This window comes from Pangasianodon hypophthalmus, chromosome 3 (assembly GCF_027358585.1).
Source record: "Pangasianodon hypophthalmus isolate fPanHyp1 chromosome 3, fPanHyp1.pri, whole genome shotgun sequence".
Classification (NCBI taxonomy): Eukaryota; Metazoa; Chordata; class Actinopteri; order Siluriformes; family Pangasiidae; genus Pangasianodon; species Pangasianodon hypophthalmus.
In genome coordinates, this window is record NC_069712.1 from 3,613,363 (window position 1) to 3,625,411 (window position 12,049).

The following is a 12,049-nucleotide window of genomic DNA, read 5'->3' on the forward strand; positions in this document are numbered from 1 at the left end:
CTTGCACTTTCGAGGGTTTGAGCATTTTTCTTTGGCTCTGCTGGAGATGTTTGCCTGCGAGACTGTGAATTGAATTTCACACACGTTTCCTCCAGGTGATATATATGACAGTCCCGTGAGGGGCACCAAAGAGGCCTCGTGTTCGGACGGAGCATTTTGGAAAACACTGGGCTCCTGAGATTAGAAGGCAAACAAGAACGCTGAAGTCTGGAGTGTTTGAGCAGAGGAACTGCTGATGATGTGGATAAGAAAAAAATGTAACAGTGCTGGATAAAATGATTACAGCATTTCTGGTGTTATAATGACTAATCTCCTGAAAATGAACAATAAAGTATAAATTAAAAAATATACACTTGATTTCATAAATAGTTTTTAGTAAATAATACTTAATATAGTAAATAGTAAATAATATTTAGTAAACAACAAATTTAATAATAATAATAATAATAATAATAATAATAATAATAATAATGATAATAATTTTTATGAATAACATACAGTACATATTAAATATTTAAGTAATTAATAATTAAAGAATAAGTAAAAAATATTTACCTGATAGATAGCAAATAATAAATAACAAATGATAGTAAATAGCAAATATCAATTACTTTGATCAAATAGTACATGGTAAATAAATAAATAATTAAATAAATAGTTAATAATTACATTAATAAATAATAAATAAGTCATAATACATAATATCAATTACTTAAATAAATAATAAAGAACAAATAATGAAATGGAAATACATAATTAAGAATAAATAATAAACAGTGCATAATAGTTATGTTAATAAATAGTGAAGTATAAATAATAAATTGTAAACAGTAATTACTTAAAAAAATTCTAAAGAATTATTAATAAAGAGTAAATAATATTTATATTCAGACAGTTTTGCATGATGAAGAAACAAACAGTAACTCTTGATTACAGTACACATGACTAAGACAGTATGCTTAAAGTATTATTTTATAGCAATGCAACTGCAGATCATTTTATCATTCATAAAACACATGAGCAGCTATTAAGATGTGATTATATAGATAAAAGTCATAGATTTGAGACCTGTTTCCAGTCAGGGGCAGGAGTGTTAGTGAGGTCGTGTGCTGCCCCCTGCTGGCCTGATGGTGACAGTAGGGTCAAAACTGAGTACAAAGATTCCACCATTTGGTGCCACTTTATGTCTTTAATACATTATTACTAATCTGTACATAAAACAAAGATGAAAGATATTTTAAACACAGGTAAAGTTTGCTTCGCTACAACCTATGTGCATGTTTCAGGAGTTAATAAATCCTACACAACCTACAGCATTTTGCCTGCAGTCCACTGTAACTCCCCTTCACCTTCAAACAGTAAATTACTTTTAACAAATCTTTTTTTTTTTTTTTTGAATGAATGTGTCTCATGCTTGAAACATCCTTGTCCAAAAATTACTTCTAGTGCAGTTAGTTTTATTCACTCAAACTGAGCACATTCACTCCTATGAAATATTTGGAATATTGTCATGTTCATCAGGATGTTGCATCATCCAGATTTTCTGAAGATCATAAGAAGAAGAAAAGTAAATTCTATCTTTATTTTTTCATTATTTTCAGTGATGTTGTGATATTGACAAGCGATGGGCGAAACAAAGCCTCATGAAACACCAAATGGTTTGAAGCAATTGTACCGGAAATTATTTCTAACTTTCGAAACACTTTAACACCCGTTTCACTAGTGCCTGCTTCTGGCCATACATATCACAACACTCCATACTAACATTCATACACTCATGGGGGGAAAAGTACACCTTTCTTCAATTTTATGTTTTTATGTATTATGGTCTGACCTTGAACTGAATTTGCTGGGATGCCCACTCCCGGGAAGACCGGAAACTGTCCTAAAGACTCTCCATTTGTAAACAATCCTTCTCACTGTAGAATGGTGAATTTCAAATTGGTTGGAGATGGCCTTATAACCCTTCCCAGACTGATGAGCAGCAGCAGTTGCTTCTCTGAGGTCATGGCTGATGTCTTTTCTATTTGGCATGATGTAGGCGCACAGCTGAGTGCTCCAGAACACCAAACCGCCAAAAGTTCTGCTTTTATAGGGGCAGCCGCACTTCTTAATGATTAACTTATCTCACACATTTCATTACTAGCACTTGGCTGCTAATTATTCTCTTGATGATTGTGGAAGTAGGAAGGGTATACTTATGTTTTCCTATCTGGTTTCTGAATGTTGGTTTCCTTTTTGGGAAAAAAAATGACCACATATTGAAATCTGTTGTTTGTTTTTTTTCACCTGAAGTCACTTGAGGTTATTTGTTTGTTTATAGACGTTGGTGAGGTTGTTATTTAGACCCTGATAAATAAAAGCATAGAATTTAAGGAGGGTATACTTTCTTTTTCCCATGACTGTACTAATAATTTTTATAATCATAATATAGTATGATGAAATCATGTCATCTGATGGCACTCATCATGACGATGAGTGTTAGGGGCTCCAAAGATTTAAGAAGTTAAATTGTAGTTTATATTAAATGTATTGTCAACTTTATAAATAATAATAATAATAATAAGGTGTGTGCAAAGAGTGGCTTAAATATTTCAGTGACCATGAATGTGATTATGTAACTGGAAGATCAGTTACAAATACAGAAAGAAGGCTCAATCATTATTTTATTATATTATATTAAATTAATAAGTGAATTTTAAGTAAACTTTTAGTCTACTGTTTGTACGTAGAAAAAAAATAAGTTGATATTGAGCGTTTGTTGTGATTAAGTTAGAATGCAGTCTAAAAATTGTAGAAAACAGAGTTTTTTCATTTCATTTGGCCATCAGGAAGCATAAAAGCATAAATAGGTTACTAAAGTTTTTAATAAGAAGTCATGTTGTTTAAAATACCCTATAAATATCCCAGCTAGTTTGTGGGCAAGACTGATTTGGCATCAGCTGAGTGATTCAGAAAGAGTGTCAATCAAAACTCCAGCCGTCAGTTACCACTGAAGCGATTCGAACCCTCGTATTGATCACATGACACACGTCTGAACCACACCTCCAAAGACCAGCGCTTTGAATGCTGGAGACGGCTTTGAAAAGTCGTTACTGATTATTAATACTGACTGTTGAGGTCACTTTGATAGTACAACCCTGTTACACAAAGTATAGATTCAATCTGTAAATTATCACTAAAAATATTTTAGAATAAAGTGAATCATTGGGATGTCCATAATGTCCTGATGTCATTAAGATGGACGCTAGTTAACTACGTTTTGTGTATTAGCTAATTCTATGCTTAAAAAAAAAAATCCAATCTGTTACTCACTTAATAGTAAAGTGCAGCAGAAAAACCTTGTAAAATATGAGATTGGTGTTAGAATGTTTTATGGTTAAATGCATGTTTTCTTAGATTTGGTGTTGAAAAATGATTTTAAAAAGTAAAAATAACACAATCACAGAAAACATTCGAAAATATTGCATGCAAAAAAAACAAAACAAAACGAGTGGTCAAGAGTGGGATTAATAAAAAAAATTATCAAAAATATAAATAAAATGATAATGTAATAATTATTATTGTAAGTGTTGCTATTTATATAAATAAGTCTCACACACTGCTATCTTGGTGAACATTTCAAATACTGCATACACCTGTTATTATTATTATTATTAATATATTTATTTAATTTATATTTTGTGGTGTTAATTGTGTAGTTTGTAATTTTCTAATAATTGTAATAATGTAATTTTCAGATTTTTCTAACTTAATGCCACACATTTAATAAATTCATCACACAAGTATTATTTCTGTTAAATAAATAATAAAAAAAAACAACTAATAAACAATTTTACAAATAATAATAATGACCAGTGCCACACACACACCCTTTGTCTTGCTGAATATCTCAAATACTGCATCACACCTGAAATTATGTTTTGTTTTTTAGTAATTATCTAGTTTGATGTATCCGAATATTGAGTTTTTATCAATTTCAGATTTCTCTTAATAAAAATCTCTCCAGCTTATTGAGTGTTTAACCACTTCGGATTTTTCTAATATAAGTATAGTATAAGATCCACATAATAATTATTACAAATCATCAGGTTAACATCTTTATAATAAATTATGATTACAGTAATCACTATCACAGATCTGACTTTAGCACTAAATCTCAACTTCCTCAGCTGTAACACACAATCGTTCTTTTTCACACGACAGAAAAATAAAGACACAATTGAAGGACACAACGTTGTACTTTTTTTTTTTTTTTTTTTTTTTTTTTAATTAAAACCCACAGCAGTGCACAGCGGTGATGAAGATGGCTCAGGACGGTTCAGTAGCTTCTGGTGCTTTCGTACGACTCGGGGAACGGCACTGAGATGTGACCCGAGCCCATGACCAACGGCAAGATCCCAGCGTTCGGCACCACGTTCCAGGAGAGAGTCAGAGTCACGTTCTTATTCGCCCTGGGGTTAAAAAAAAAAAAGTTTATTTTACACACAGTTCCACACAAGACAAGCACTAGATTATCTTCTGTAGTGAATTAGACACAAGGATTTATAACACAGAACCAAGCACCTGAGAAAATACTGTACAATTCTGACAATAAACATATTAAAAAAAATCTCTGTAGTTCAGCAACTTCAGTTTTCTAAACATAAACCTGAGCAGCCAATCTGTTTCAACCAATCACATGCATTTATGTAAATTGTGTAGCTGAAGTCATCTCACTGGACCAGAGACTAGCTACAGGGCTACAGACATTAGCTCAGAAATGAAGAGTGTTCGCAGACTTTCTCAGATATATACGTATATTTTTCATTTTGTTTCTCCTCTATGGTCTGATTAGTGAACTGACAACATGACGTGAAGAAAAAAAAAAAAAAAAAAAAAAGGGAGATGAAAATTGAATGTTTAGAGACAAGTGGACAGAGAAGGATTCATTTACTCTCCCTGCATCAGATTTATCCCTTTCATGCACATCATCCACTTATGAATAGTCTTATTGACTTAAGAAGAGGTGTATGGACTTACGGAGGGGCTTACTGACTTACGGAGAGCCGCATAGACTTACGGAGGGGCTCACGGACTCACGGAGAGCCGCACGGACTTACGGAGGGGCTCACGGACTTACGGAGGGGCTCACGGACTTACGGAGGGGCTCACGGACTTACGGAGGGGCTCACGGACTTACGGAGAGGCTCACGGACCTTCGGAGAGCTGCAGGGACTTACGGAGGGGCTTACTGACTTACGGAGAGGCTCACGGACCTTCGGAGAGCTGCAGGGACTTACGGAGGGGCTTACTGACTTACGGAGAGGCTCACGGACCTTCGGAGAGCCGCATGGACTTACGGAGGGGCTTACTGACTTACGGAGGGGCTCACTGACTTACGGAGAGCCGCATGGACTTACGAAGGGGCTCACTGACTTACGGAGGGGCTCACGGACTTTCGGAGGGGCTTACTGACTTACGGAGAGCCGCATGGACTTACGGAGGGGCTTACTGACTTACGGAGAGCCGCATAGACTTACGGAGGGGCTCACGGACTCACGGACCTTCGGAGAGCCGCACGGACTTACGGAAGGGCTCACTGACTTACGGAGGGGCTCACGGACTTACGGAGGGGCTCACGGACTTACGGAGGGGCTCACGGACTCACGGACTCACGGAGAGCCGCACGGACTTACGGAGGGGCTCACGGACTTACGGAGGGGCTCACGGACTTACGGAGGGGCTCACGGACTTACGGAGGGGCTCACGGACTTACGGAGGGGCTTACTGACTTACGGAGAGCCGCATAGACTTACGGAGGGGCTCACGGACTCACGGACCTTCGGAGAGCCGCACGGACTTACGGAAGGGCTCACTGACTTACGGAGGGGCTCACTGACTTACGGAGGGGCTCACTGACTTACGGAGGGGCTCACTGACTTACGGAGGGGCTCACTGACTCACGGACTTACGGAGGGGCTCACGGACTTACGGAGGGGCTCACGGACTTACGGAGGGGCTCACGGACTCACGGAGGGGCTCACGGACTCACGGACTTACGGAGAGCCGCACGGACATACGGAGGGGCTCACGGACTTACGGAGGGGCTCACGGACTTACGGAGGGGCTCACGGACTCACGGAGGGGCTCACGGACTCACGGAGGGGCTCACAGACTCACGGACTTACGGAGAGCCGCACGGACTTACGGAAGGGCTCACGGACTTACGGAGGGGCTCACGGACTTACGGAGGGGCTCACGGACTTACGGAGGGGCTCACGGACTTACAAAGAGCCGCATAGACTTACGGAGGGGCTCACGGACTTACGGAGGGGCTCACGGACTTACGGAGGGGCTCACGGACTTACAAAGAGCCGCATAGACTTACGGAGGGGCTCACGGACTTACGGAGGGGCTCACGGACTTACAAAGAGCCGCATAGACTTACGGAGGGGCTCACGGACTTACGGAGGGGCTCACGGACTTACGGAGGGGCTCACGGACTTACGGAGGGGCTCACGGACTTACGGAGGGGCTCACGGACTTACAAAGAGCCGCATAGACTTACGGAGGGGCTCACGGACTTACAGAGGGGCTCACGGACTTACGGAGGGGCTCACGGACTTACGGAGGGGCTCACGGACTTACGGAGGGGCTCACGGACTTACGGAGGGGCTCACAGACTCACGGACTTACGGAGAGCCGCACGGACTTACAGAAGGGCTCATGGACTTACGGAGGGGCTCACGGACTTACGGAGAGCCGCACAGACTTACGGAAGGGCTCACGGACTTACGGAGGGGCTCACGGACTTACAGAGGGGCTCACGGACTTACAGAGGGGCTCACGGACTTACGGAGGGGCTCACGGACTTACGGAGGGGCTCACGGACTTTCGGAGGGGCTTACTGACTTACGGAGAGCCGCATAGACTTACGGAGGGGCTCACGGACCTTCGGAGAGCCGCATGGACTTATGGAGGGGCTCACTGACTTACGGAGGGGCTCACTGACTTACGGAGGGGCTCACTGACTTACGGAGGGGCTCACTGACTTACGGAGGGGCTCACGGACTTTCGGAGGGGCTTACTGACTTACGGAGAGCCGCATGGACTTACGGAGGGGCTTACTGACTTACGGAGAGCCGCATGGACTTACGGAGGGGCTCACGGACTTACGGAGGGGCTCACGGACTTACGGAGGGGCTCACAGACTTACGGAGGGGCTCACGGACTTACGGAGGGGCTCACAAACTTTCGGAGGGGCTTACTGACTTACGGAGAGCCGCATAGACTTACGGAGGGGCTCACGGACCTTCGGAGAGCCGCATGGACTTACGGAGGGGCTCACTGACTTACGGAGGGGCTCACTGACTTACGGAGGGGCTCACTGACTTACGGAGGGGCTCACTGACTTACGGAGAGCCGCATAGACTTACGGAGGGGCTCACGGACCTTCGGAGAGCCGCATGGACTTACGGAGGGGCTTACTGACTTACGGAGGGGCTCACTGACTTACGGAGGGGCTCACTGACTTTCGGAGGGGCTGCTCACTGACTTACGGAGAGCCGCATGGACTTACGGAGGGGCTCACGGACTTTCGGAGGGGCTTACTGACTTGCGGAGAGCCGCATGGACTTACGGAGGGGCTTACTGACTTACGGAGAGCCGCATAGACTTACGGAGAGCCGCATAGACTTACGGAGGGGCTCACGGACTCACGGAGAGCCGCACGGACTTACGGAAGGGCTCGCTGACTTACGGAGGGGCTCACGGACTTACGGAGGGGCTCACGGACTTACGGAGGGGCTCACGGACTTACGGAGGGGCTCACGGACTTACGGAGAGGCGCATAGACTTACGGAGGGGCTCACGGACTTACGGAGGGGCTCACGGACTTACGGAGGGGCTCACGGACTTACGGAGGGGCTCACGGACTTACGGAGGGGCTCACGGACTTACAAAGAGCCGCACAGACTTACAGAGGGGCTCACGGACTTACGGAGAGCCGCACGGACTAACGGAGAGGCTTACTGACTTACGGAGGGGCTCACGGACTTACGGAGGGGCTCACGGACTTACGGAGGGGCTCACGGACTTACGGAGGGGCTCACGGACTTACGGAGGGGCTCACGGACTTACGCAGAGTCAATTTAAGACTGTGTTTAGGAAAACAGAAGTCATCTTCAAATGTCTTGAGACCATTACTGTAATTTAACATAAATTATTAACATTATATTTCTGTTGTTCTCTAAACTATTTGCCATTCTCATGTTTCTGGTAAATATATATATATATACATATATATATGTAAAATGTGTAAAAGGCTCCAATAATAATTTTAGAATTTTTTTAAAAATGACATTTTCTATCTTTTTGGTCAACGGCATTAAATACTTCAGACCTGAATGTGAAATTTTGTTTATAAACACATTAGAAAAGGTTTTTTTGCTCCAGCTATGTTGTATCCTTTTTTTTTAACACTATTGTTATTCCTACTCATGGACAATCCATTTACTCTAAAATAAGTGATATTTAAGTGATAATTTATGCATGAAAGGGTTAAAATAGGTGCGTCTTGTCTTATTTAGAGGCTGTAGTGCAGGTTTTAAGGTGAATGAAGACTTAAGTGATATCTAATTTAATTTAAATGTTAATAAATAATAATGATGATAATACGGATGACGAATGCTCGCACCTCAGGCCATTTCCATCATCAAAGAAGTAGTAATCGGACTTCATATCCTTCAGGTCAAGTTTGGTGTTTTCTCCTCTCAGAACGATCTTGTCCCATAGGACCACCTGGTTCAATGCCTGAGAAGGAAAAACACACACACACACACACACACACACACGTTAATATAGTCCTAATAAAATAGTGCAGTGACACTTTTGTTTCATAGTTAGTATGAAAACTTACATTGCTTTTGGTTGAATATTCAGCAGACAGATAGAGGAAGAGCTCCTTTACGTTCCAGTCGAATATCGGCTTTAGATGTAACCATCTGTTACGGTAAACAACATGAAGATGATCACACACACACGCGCACACACACACACACACAGATCACGGAGTGGGAGTATTGGACATGTGTCTAGGGGTCCTGGCCACTAGAGGGCCCTCAACATGTATACATTTAAACTCAATGAGAGACTGACTGGCCTTGATTGGTCTCAAACTCTCACACACACACACACACACACACACACAGTCAGCTCTCCTTCATGACAGCTAGCCAGGGAGAGTGAAGCTAAATCACTTGGAGGAAGTGTGAGCTCTTCTCAGAGGAAAGTTGCGCTCAGAAAGAGTCACTAGACGACGCCATAGACTAATCTGCATATTAATTTATTCATCATGATCACTGGCATATCAAATTACACCTTACGGAAAATGAAGAAGGAAGACTTTCACTTAAACTTTAATAAAATAGATGAAAGTTTTATTAGAACAGAAAATGAGAGATTATAATTTATTCCTTACAGAGTCATCTTTGGTCACGGCCCCACAAATTAAACTTTACGCATTTACAAAATACAGAACTTTCTCTTAGGAATGCAGACAAAAAGAAGCAGTGAGGGTGAGTAGAGTCGCCAAATGAGCTAAAAAGTCACCAAATCTACAGACAAAGTCTAAACTGGCAACACTGACAGGAAAGTGCTATCTACCCTCTTCCGCATACACGATCTCACAGAGGTCGGCTACCGTCTCTCTGACGGAGGGGAGAGAAAAACACTAGTGCTCATTTTTTCCTGATGGATTAAAAAACAAACTCTGAACTAAAACAGTCCAAAAAAGACTCAACCTGTTGTCGCCGCTCGCTGTCCAGCTACACTTTAATGATTTGTTGGTTGTGTTTTTGAGGAGAAAAGTAAGAAAAGAGCCGTCGTATTGCTTCGTGTGGAACAAGATGGTGATTTGCGCCCTGCGCAATCCATCCGTGGTTACAACGTGTTTACAACATTTAAACGTAGGCTTTTTATGAAACAGGCTGCAGACACACAAAGTCGGCTTTTACATAAAACAAAGGATATCAACAGAAAGGTCAAAGGTCACGAAACCCAAATCACTCCTTTCTCTTGGTCCTGTGAAGTCGTCCACATTTTTTCTGGAGGGGACAGAAAACAAAAACACACCAACATCAGAATTAATTAATAATTAATTAATAAATACTCACACACACACACAATTATGAGCATCACGTATCGCCGCTATTCAGGAACGTGGAACGTGTATCAAATGTGACATCCTGAAAATACAGTGCACTACGTAGGGAGCAAACAAACTCTAGATTCTACACTATACAGTGCAGTGAAGGTGCATTAGGTAAGATTAGCCAAATTTTTTTCAAGATTAGCTCGCTAACGGTTAAGTAGGTGGGTTAGCTATCTGGATATGTACACTTTTTGAGTGTGTAGAAAAAAAAGAGTATGCAGGTACCAGGACGTAATAACTAACACGTCATGTAACGCAAGAGAACGTTGTTGCCTAGTTACGCACACCGTCACCGTAAACAAACTCCTCGCTGCATTTCAGCTTTACTTCATTCATTATTCCTTATAGCATTTATACTATATCATTGAATTTACCATTCCTTTGATTTATTTTTCCACATTTCATTTACATTTCTCTAAAATGCGTCCTTGAATCTGGTGAAGCAAACCGTCACAAAACTCCTCCCACCCTCCCTTGCGCAAGGACTTGTGGGTAATATTAGCTGAAAAAGTGTCCACGGATCCACACTTTGAAAATCTACCGGAAATCGCAGACCATCCGGAAACCTTCGGGATCCTCGTTTCATTATACTACGATTTGTTACGCACTAATTCTAATCTATTTAGGACGGATAGTTGCACTTTTTTAAACGCCTTTATCCACGCCCCTTTCATTCACGAAGCCCCGCCCCTTGGATCTACGGTGGCCCGTAGGTTAGAGTGTATACAAAACGACAAACAAAAACAAGCATTCCGGACCGGAAGCTGTTTTCCTAATGGTGTTTTCTCAGCCACATAATACGTTTGTCCTGAGATTATGAATTAAACCATTATTATTTATCATGCTGTAGATATTTTGCAGATTATTTGTGCAAGTAAGAAATAAAAACAGATCGGCTATTGCACCTTTAATGAGGTGATGTACGCGCCATTAGAGGAGCTTTGGCTTTTGTTAGAGCCGTATGGAGGGTTATGCAAGCACAAACTGTTGCAGAATGTTCAATGTGAAGCAGGAGAAGGTGTAGAGAAGTGAAAAAGTGAATAAAATCAGAAGGGTAGACTCACAGGAGCACTCTGGAGACGTGGATATTCACCGGAACGCTTCTGTCTCTGAACGCTGTGGTGATGAAGCAGCCGAAAGTCAGAGCCGCCATTACACTCAGAGAAAAGGCGAACAGCGAGTTCGCCCTCGATAAAACCGTATTCATACCTAAACCTCCTTCAAAAGAAACTAATAATAACTCGTTTAAGAAGCTACGGTTTCAGCTACGCGGGCTACAGGAAGTCTTGTGGGTTTTCCGACGTGTTATTAGTTTTCTTTCCATACCCGTCTTCAGACAAATCCCGCCTTCCTGCACTCTGATTGGTTGGATCGTAATCCACGTTATGCTCTACGATTGGTTAACAGAGTACGTCTACGAGCAGAGCGCTGATTGGATGATGGAGACGTCCTTCACAACACTGTGGCAACTCAGTGATCCACTGTATATATTATTTTAAATGTATTTAATTTATTAACTAGTTCACTTTATATGCTAGAAGCAATAAACATGTAATGAAATTTCCTTTAGTTTGCACAACATAGTGTCATTTATTTAGTTTAGATTTATTTATTTATTTGTTTGCTGCTCTACATTGTCTCTCTATGTATTTTTATATGTTTATTATTATTATTATTATTATTATTAATTTTTTATGTCATTCGTTCAGTGTAAGCTATGTTTAAATGTGCTCTAGAAATAAAAGTTACTTAAATAAACATGCTTCTTTAACACCGTCCCTGCACAATTCCCTATTTCTCAGGTATTTATCTGTATAACTCCCTTTTTTATTGTTTAAAAAAAAATGTTCTTGATCA

The 12,049-nt window shown here is 41.5% G+C and overlaps 1 protein-coding gene across 1 annotated transcript; it reads right to left on the minus strand.

The window, feature by feature from the left end:
- Positions 1 to 4,237: 4,237 nt before the first annotated feature.
- On the minus strand, positions 4,238 to 11,536 carry spcs3 (signal peptidase complex subunit 3). Its single transcript, XM_053233011.1, has 5 exons — positions 11,257 to 11,536; positions 10,010 to 10,085; positions 8,900 to 8,974; positions 8,678 to 8,793; positions 4,238 to 4,454 (listed from the first exon to the last, which is right to left on the minus strand). Exons 1-5 carry the CDS (start codon positions 11,397 to 11,399, stop codon positions 4,322 to 4,324), a joined length of 543 nt encoding a protein of 180 aa, XP_053088986.1. The 5' UTR covers positions 11,400 to 11,536; the 3' UTR covers positions 4,238 to 4,321.
- Positions 11,537 to 12,049: the final 513 nt, after the last annotated feature.